The 9,335-nt window shown below is 39.4% G+C and overlaps 2 protein-coding genes across 2 annotated transcripts; both read left to right on the top strand.

The window, feature by feature from the left end:
- The first annotated feature begins 1,894 nt into the window (after window positions 1–1,894).
- On the top strand, window positions 1,895–3,299 carry LOC106633648 (trace amine-associated receptor 13c-like). The gene is made up of 2 exons (XM_042228639.1): window positions 1,895–2,147; window positions 2,480–3,299. The coding sequence occupies exons 1-2, from the start codon at window positions 1,975–1,977 to the stop codon at window positions 3,294–3,296; spliced, it is 990 nt and encodes a 329-aa protein (XP_042084573.1). The 5' UTR covers window positions 1,895–1,974; the 3' UTR covers window positions 3,297–3,299.
- A 4,481-nt stretch (window positions 3,300–7,780) lies between these two features.
- LOC106633647 (trace amine-associated receptor 13c-like) lies at window positions 7,781–8,919 on the top strand. The gene is made up of 2 exons (XM_014340085.2): window positions 7,781–7,953; window positions 8,064–8,919. Exons 1-2 carry the CDS (start codon window positions 7,781–7,783, stop codon window positions 8,878–8,880), a joined length of 990 nt encoding a protein of 329 aa, XP_014195571.1. The 3' UTR covers window positions 8,881–8,919.
- Window positions 8,920–9,335: the final 416 nt, after the last annotated feature.

Here is a 9,335-nt window from a genome sequence, read left to right as displayed (position 1 = left end):
TTTATCCCTTGTTAAATGCTTGTTTTCTTTTTTCTTTCTCAACAGGTGATCCAGGTGATTGATATATGTATTTTTGTCTGCTTATTTTGTTGGTTTTTGTTTGTTGCCCTTTATCCCCGTCCCTCTACTCCGCTTGTCATGGTCCGTGGTCCTGTGTGTGGAATGTGTGATGCGCGGGTAGCCACACCCCCAGGCTGGGCCATCACCGGCACACCTTCTCTCCATCGGGGTGATTACCTGAAGAGCTACTCAACCCGGCGCTGACGGATGCTCCACGCCAGTCCGTTAATCACCTCTCTGTGGTTTCGATCCGGCGTTCAGCGTCTGCCACCTGCCTGTCCTCCTGCTCAATTGGATCACCCGATGCATCATCTGGCCCATCCACTACCTCTACGGATTTCCTTCTCACGGACTTCCCTCCCGCCCTCCCACATTCCCCCTCTAATCCCTCCCACGGTCCCGATTCCGGCTTCCTCACGTCATTGTTTCCCCGGGTTTTTTAGTTCCTCGTTTTGCTCCTTTGGTTTTCCCAGGTCGCCTTTGGTTTTTATAATAAAGTGTCATTTTCTGCTAGCGCTTGAGTGTGCGTTTGGATCCTTTTGTGCATGCGCGCCGCGGGGCATGACACCGCTGTTTTTGGGGGTTTTTTCCCCCTCTTTCTTTCTCCCTTTTCTTTTTCTCATTCAAGTCTGTCCCGTATCTAGCAAGTGAAAATAAAAAATAAAATAAACAATAAAAGGTGAATCAAATAGACCAATACGGGAAGGCCTGGATGGTCCATTCGGTAAAGTAAATCTGTTGGGCATCTTTCTTCACCTTTAGACAATAATTCTGATGACAAAAGAGCATAAAAAAAAGAATTACACAAACTGAATGAATCTTGATGTGATTTTTATCTATATGTGAGTGAATGTATGATGTAAATGTGAACTCTTAATGTTAAGAGTAACAAATGTAGTGTAAAGAACTGATTTTAAAGTTTAAAAGGTTAAACTTGTTTTAAATCATGTAAGTCAGGTAGATAGACAGAGATAAGGTGTGAGTGGACATCGGATGATTAAAGTCAACAACTTGAATGCCCAGCTGAGTGTCTCTCTAGGCCCGGCTGTGCTCATCCCTCCTTCAATCTCTCCTCCCCAAAAATAAAAATAAACTTAGAGATTCTTAGTTAGATTAGTAAAGTATAATTGATTTCAATATTTTTTGTGATTTTCCGTATTTTATTATGCTATTGTGTTGCTGAATTCCATTAATAAAATTTCCTGCAATTCAAGCCTAAATTGTGGACATTCATGTTTTGACCTTTAGTGAAACAGTAAAGGTAGAAGTCCAGGATTATTTTTTATTAGTGCAAAACCTCCCACAGGTTACCCTTCTTCCAAAGCTACTAAAATAATACCAGAAATAACAAGTGCCATGTTAAATAAAGCGTACTTGGCACTCAGGTTACGTCTTTACAGGGTTAGTTATGAGAAAACACCTGGCTGATTTATGAGGTAGCAGTACTGGGCTGAGTCCCCTCACCCACATCAGTGCTCAGAATCCTACATTGTCCACTGGGTAAGCCTCATAGGATCAGGGATTAGGACTTTTTTTTTTTTAAATCACAAGCTGAAATCACTTCCTGTATAGGGGTTTTGTGGGCCTACCGATTGACAAGTGGAGTCAATTAAAAACTGAGACTTCCATTTCTGACCTAGAATGGGAACAGAGAGGGAGGTTAGGACACAGACAAAGAATAAAAACCCAAGTACAACATATCCAAAAGGGAAGAGAAAAGAGAGAGAGGCAGGACTACAGGAAGAAAATAGTGAAGCTATTGTGGCAAGACGAAGGGAAGGGGGAAATTAATGTCCAACTAAAAACTGAAAGAAAGAAGAGGGGAGGAGTTGAGAGGATGTGGTGGGTGATAGTTATATTACTAATTCTAGTCATAACTCTGCCAGAGCTGGAGCTCTCTGCAGGTCTGTGGAGATGGATACTCAGGATGGAGCAGAGCTCTGCTTTCCACAACTCTTCAACATCTCCTGCAAGAAACCTACAACTCCTCTGTCTCAAGTTTTGCTCCTTTATATTGTTGTGTCCTCAATGTCTCTGCTGACTGTGACTCTCAACCTGCTCGTCATCATTGCAGTCTCCCACTTCAGGCAGAGTTTCACTTTTTATACCTGTTGTAGGCTTTACAAGTCAGAGTCAGCTTAAGTAAATACATGATTTTACTCATATGTGCACTAGACTTACATTTGAACTGTTAGACTATTTTTATATAATGATCTGTATATATTAGATGTCAATATTAGATGACAGACTTAGAGAGTTTAGATATTCATTATATGAGGTACTTCATACCATATTCCTTCTTCTACCAATAATCTTTATTCAGTCTGCTACAACTTATCGTCTGTCTACACTTGAACAAACTACACCTATAACTGAATTATTTTCAGATGTTTCAGATGATTTCTCTCTCTTCTTTCAGACAGCTCCACACACCCACTAACATCCTCCTCCTCTCTCTGGCTGTGTCAGACTTTTTCATTGGTCTGTTGTTGATGCCTGCAAATATCATCCGAAAGAAGGTTTGTTGGTTTCTTGGTCAGCTTGCATGTTTAGTGTTTACTTATGTATCCTTCATTATTACCTCTGCCTCAGTGGGCATCATGGTGCTGATATCAATCGACAGGTATGCGGCTATTTGTGACCCTCTGCATTACCCCACCAGAATAACTCGTGAAAGAGTGAAACTCTGTGTCTGTCTGTGTTGGCTCTGCTCTGTTATCTACAACATTTTGCTCATAAAGGATGAACTGGTTCAACCAGGGCAACATAATTCCTGTTATGGAGAGTGTAAAATTCTCGTAGACTACATTGCAGGAACCACTGATATTGTTTTAACCTTTATTGCTCCAGTTACTGTCATCATTGTTCTGTATATGAGAGTATTTGTGGTGGCTGTGTCTCAGGCCCGTGCCATGCGCTCTCAGGTTACAGCTGTCACACTACAGCTCTCAGTGACTCTAACAACAAAGAAATCAGAGTTAAAAGCAGCCAGGACACTGGGTGTTCTTGTTCTTGTGTTTCTAATATGTTTCTGTCCTCATTATTGTATTTTTGTTTTTGGAGGAAAGGTGCTTAATAGCTCATCTGCAACTATTGTGATCTATCTGTACTATTTTAACTCCTGTTTAAACCCTTTGATTTATGCTATGTTCTACCCCTGGTTTAGAAAAGCTGTGAAACTAATTGTCACACTACAGATACTGCAGCCTGGCTCCTGTGAAGTCAGCATACTGTAGAAAAAAGAAATCTCCTTTAAAAATATTTTTATGGGCAAAACTAAACAAGCAGAAGATAAAATCTTTTCTGTCGCTTTAAGAGAACTTATAATTTATAAGAGAAATGATAGAGATTGCAAATTATTACTCAGTATATTAATAAAAGGGCAAGGTACTACAGCTTTCTGAAAAAGCCACATTCCTTTATTAGACAAGTTGCAAAATGCCTTGGCTTATCTTAGAACCATATTGTAGACTGTATATTTGATATATTTGATATATTAATAACAAATTAAAATGTAATATTTTTAATTGTTATATAAATTGCATTACATTTGAGTTGTACAGTATAATATTAATCTAGTTTTATTGAGAATCAAAAGTTGCACTAAATTCAAAATATTTTCTTAGATGATTCAAAAGTGCCCCATTTCACAAAAAAACTGGTACAATTTTAAAGCTGTAGGGTATACTAATTAAAACAGTTTAAAGGTAGGACATTAAAAATAGGTTTCACGTGTGGGCATCCAAGTATAACATACAAATTAGTTAGTATAATAAACAATTATGTATAGTGTTTATGATTTAGTTTTGTCTGTCTTTGTCTCTTTGAGAATTATAGTGGTTTAAATGTTGTGGAGGGTATGAAAGCACAAGCACCACTTGCTGAAATGCAGTTCAAAACAATGTTTTACAGATAGTTCTAGACACTCACTGTTGTGCCTCTCTTCTTACCTCCTTCAATCCGAATTTTCACATTTATGTGTCACAATGAATGTTCTAGAAGAAGCTCTTTTAGCACATAGATAATATGATCATAGATTTTTCCATCCATCATTAATCATGAATTGAAAAAGTTGATTCTGTTCATCTGGACGTAGCGTTTACAGTGGGACAAACGTTACGTCACTCATCCAAGTGTCTTCTTCAGTCTCAGCTGACTGCAGGTTTCCCCAATCTTATAAACAGTACATTTGCATAATGATTGAAACCAGCCCACTGAAGGGACAAAGGGCAGGGAGGTCAGTTCCTTCATCATAATTGTGCAAATTCTCATGACCATTGATCAACAACCACTGATCAAGGCCCACTGATCAAAGCTCACTGATCAAGTTGGGGAATGGCTGCAATCACAGCATTGTACGATGGCGAAAGATGTACCCTTAGGCCCCCTCCTCGATTCAGAAATGGTCTTTCCCTTTTCACCTAAATGGCCTCCTTGACTCCGCGCTCAAACCAGCGTTCCTCTCTGTCCAGGATGTGAACATCCTCATCATTGAAAGAGTGTCCACTAGGTGGTGTAAGGTAGGTGTAAGTAGACTGCAGACTACTGGCCTGACGAGGTAGCTCTTCTGTGCTGTGCATCTGCTTCGCAGGAGGTTGTTTGGTTTCCCCAATGTATAGTCCTGGCACTTAACTGCGTACACTATGTTACTCTGTTTGTGTCGGGGACCCAATCCCCGACACAGATTAATTTTTGTCGCAGCGTGTTTTGGGGTTTAAAAACCACAGAGACACCGTGTTTAGAAAAAATGCATCTCAACTGTTCTGATACTCCTGACACATACGGGATCACTACAGGTTTTAGGCAGCTGTCCTACTCTCCTGGATCGGCTGGAAAAGAGAGCTCCAGGGTAGCTTCAGAATCAACTTTTGGAGATTTACATACCTGGATGATTGAGCATGCATCAAGACATGCTTTGTAAAGTTTTCTGACTTTGCTCCAAAAGTTGAAAGTGTTTTTCCCCCTTTCTCAGACTAGACAGTTGTTCTCTATATATAATTATTATGCCCCAGAAGCCATTTAAATTCTATTTGACAGATCATCAGTGTTTAAGGGCAATTGTTGTTATGAAGCAGTGCTTGGTATCGCCTCTGTCACAAAGGTTAAAGGGCACCTTAAAACCTCGTGGCAACTTTTGGTAATGTGCATTCCCTGACCAGTTGGCGAGTTGACCTGGGCCACGTAGACTGAACGCTGAGTCCTCAGGAGGATGCAGCCTATGAATTTGGACACCCCACTGAAATCAAAAGAAAAAACATACTCCAAGCACCAAAATCAGCATGGACTATTAAACTACCCTGAACACAATTAATTAATAACAATTAACCACTGATCTCTGTGCTCTCCACTGTTTTTAAACATGCAATGTGTTAATATACAAAAACATACAAAAGTCTTCAGCTCTAAGCTATTTCAATAAAACCCCACAAATTCTGGTAGCCACACGCATGTAAGGACCTCAGACCAGCAGCCTGAAATCCACACTGACAAAGAAACAGCCTGGCGATCTGTTAACTGAAGCAAAGCATAAATATATTAAATGAACAAGTTACTTCAGAGTGACTATCTCTCCCAGTTTACTCTACTCTTTTTGTAGGCTGTCTCCATAATAGGGTCCCACCCTAACAGGTATCATGAGAAGAGTTGGGAGGGGCCACTATGACGATCTAACGGGAGTGAACCATAAAGCCTTCTCCTACATGTCAAAAAGTTCAAACACACCACTGCTCTGCACCAAGGAGCCCCACAAAGCTCCAAGTTCAAACAAAATACCCCTACTTTCTTCTACCTGTGCTAGTAAAGAGAAAAGAAGAACCCAACCCTGCCTAAAAGGGGCGTTACTAAGACTCAAGTTTCACCTCTCAAAATGTTTTTTGTATTGGTGTCCTATCAATCGCCTGGTAACCATACTCATTGTGAAACAAGACCTTATCCCTAAGGCTCTGAGAGAGTACTAATTGCTGTATTGGTGCACCACCATCTGGCTGCAAATTAAGGCATCTGGAAGAAGGGTACCAGAAAGCAAGCTCTCAATATGTGCCATTGAGGCAGATGACTGACAATAGCAGGAGAGAGGATCCATATTACCATTGACCCAACCTCGATGATATTTAATTGAAAGGTTAAAGGAGGATATTTGAGCAGCTCAGCATTGCTTCAAAGCTCCAAGGTTTGCTGTGGTCTGAAAGCTCTAGGGATCGTTAACGTTGTGAAGACCACATTTATGAACCAACATATATCCTCTGAACTTTTCGCCCATTGTAAAGTTAGGAACTCAAGTTTCCTGGAGCTGTAATTTGACATTTTGCATACAGTGGGCTTTAATCGTCAGCTAGCATAAGCTATAGAACGTACCCTATCATCTGAATACTGCTGTGAAAGCGGGGCACCCAAACAACATGAGTAATGAACATCAACCTTCAAAATGAAGGGTTGTGAAACATTGGCATAAACTAAAACTAGTACTAATACTACTAAGGATGCAAAGGGATAGCAATTTTCTCTAATCACTTTACTCTCCAAAAGCTGTTAAATATGTGCCTTGACTTATTTTTTTCTTTCAGTAAACTGAGTTGACAAGGAGGTTCCTTCACACATAGCTCTGCACAAAACAAGTCATTGCAGAGCTATGAATTATCTTCCCCTCTGATGTTGATGGGATCAAAGGATGTGTCTCTGGATAAATAATGTTTAAAAATGTTAAAAAAAAGAAATCCTTGACTAGTTCTATAACACATGATATAAATACTAAAAGTTAAATAGAAATTCCTTTCTTGGGGCACTGCTGTTATCCCCTGTTTGCTGCCATTCATGGCTGTTACTGAAACTTTTTTTGCAGTGGATCTAACATGTGTAGATTCGCATTCCACAAATAAACTTTCATGATGTGAAAATGTAATTAAACTGTTGATCAGAGGGAAATTACTTAAAAAGTTTTAGGATGTTAAAACTTACAACATCAAGCTAGCTTGTAATGTTATGTTGTTGCATAGCCATTTCTTGTCATCTGTCCAGGGATGGGAGGTTGCATGATGATAACTTAATTGCGACAATAAAGAGATTAAATTAAGTTTGAACCTGGAGGATTTCTTTTGTTAAAACACTAATTACAGTTCAGGAGTGATGATTAAGTTGAGGGGGAAAAGGATGAGATGGATATGAGCAGGCAAGAGTAGAAATGGAAGAGGTGGATGAACAAGATGAGAAAGAAAAAACAATGAAAGGATAAATATAAAACTTTTAAATGGTCAAATACCGTTTGAACAGATACTAGCGACTTTAAATAACATAATTGTTATACTGTTATACTATTTATGCAATGCCTATTGTTTTTTTCTCGGGTACTTATATCTGAAACAACAAGTAAGTGATTAAAAAAAAGACTTGCTTTCTGTCTATGATGATTGTGAGGGGAAAAACAAATAGTGGCAATTTCTATGTAAACTACCATTTATCTCGTCCAATATGATGGGAAGCTCTTGAATGACATCCTGATGAGATCACATACAAAAACTCGAAGAAAGAGGGATGAGGACAGGCAGAGAGTGAGATAGATATGGTTATGATCAAAAATTAATTAATATATTGGCCCAAGGGAAGGGAAGAGGGGCATCAGTATCCAACAGACACTGAGAGAATGATAAGGGGAGGAGTTTAAAGAAGGTGTGGGGATATTACTAATTCTGGTCACAATGCTGCAGCTCTCTGCAGGTCTGTGAAGATGGATACCCAGGGCGGAGCAGAGCTCTGCTTTCCACAACTCTTCAACACCTCCTGCAAGAAGCCTACAACTCCTCTATCACAAGTTTTGCTCTTTCACATTCTGATGCCATCAATGTCTCTGCTAACTGTGACTCTCAACCTGCTTGTCATCATTGCAATCTCCCACTTCAGGCAGAGTATCACTTTTTTTACCTGCTGAGTCTATATACCTGATTTGTAATACCTGTTTGAATAGTTTCTTTCTGTTGATTTTTTTAAATTATATTTTCCTGTCTTTCTAGGCAGCTCCACTCACACACTAACATCCTGCTCCTCTCTCTGGCTGCCGCTGACTTTCTCAATGGCCTTCTGTTTATGCCTGGAGAAATCCTGCGAAATACAGCGTGTTGGTTTCTTGGTCAGCTCACATGTTCATTGTATAATTATGTATCCTACATCATTGCCTCTGCCTCAGTGGGCAACATGGTGCTGATATCAGTCGACCGCTATGTGGCTATTTGTGACCCTCTGCATTACCCCACCAGAATCACAGAGGGAAAAGTGAAACTTTGTGTTTGTCTGTGTTGGCTCTGCTCTGTTTTGTACAGCTATGTGATTTTAATAGATGATCTAAGTCAACCAGGCAAGCATAAATCTTGCTATGGAAAATGTATAATTTTCATTGAATTTATTGCAGGATTTGTTGACCTTTTTATATCCTTTATTATTCCACTTACTGTCATCATTGTTCTGTATATGAGAGTGTTTGTGGTGGCTGTGTCTCAGGCCCGTGCCATGCGCTCTCAGGTTACAACTGTCACACTGCAGCTCTCAGTGACTCTAACAGCAACTAAATCAGAGTTAAAAGCAGCCAGGACACTGGGTGTTCTTGTTCTTGTGTTTCTATTATGTTTCTGCCCATATTACATTGTTTCACTTTTTGGAGACGAGGTTCTCAATAGTGCCTCTGAATCTATTGCATTCTATTTCTTTCTTTTAAACTCATGTCTAAACCCTTTGATCTATGCTATGTTCTACCCCTGGTTTAGAAAAGCTGTGAAACTAATTGTGACTCTACAGATACTGCAGCCTGGCTCCTGTGAAGTCAGCATACTGTAGAAGGAAGAAATCTGTTCTAAAAAGATTACCATAATCAAAACTAAGTTTAAATTTGGTTCTGGATTTAACAGGGAGAAAATGAAGAGAAGTCAGTATGGGAGAAATATACTCTCTCGTTCTAGTCACTGTCAGTACTCTTGCTGCAGCATTTTGCATTGACTGAAGGCTTTTCAGGGAGGGAGTTTTTTTTAGGACATCCTGATAATAATGAATTACAGTAGTTCAGCCTATAAGTAATAAATGCATGAACTAGTTTTTAAGCATCACTCTGAGACAGGATATTTCTAATTTTAGAGATACATTACTCCCTCGCCGCATCACGTTTCCCCTTTCATAGGCTCATCATTGGTTTCTCGGCCTATAAGTATTTACATTTTTTACAAAATAATTTGGTTTATTCTTTTAATTATTTTTACAGAATAAAAGCCTTAAAAGCCTAAAAAAATTACTAACAA

The sequence above is a fragment of the Haplochromis burtoni genome, unplaced genomic scaffold (genome assembly GCF_018398535.1).
Source record: "Haplochromis burtoni strain Fernald_Lab_line unplaced genomic scaffold, NCSU_Asbu1 Contig_337, whole genome shotgun sequence".
In the NCBI taxonomy this organism is placed as follows: domain Eukaryota; kingdom Metazoa; phylum Chordata; class Actinopteri; order Cichliformes; family Cichlidae; genus Haplochromis; species Haplochromis burtoni.
The sequence above is the reverse complement of the archived record's forward strand: the minus strand, read 5'-3'. Positions and strand labels throughout refer to the sequence as shown.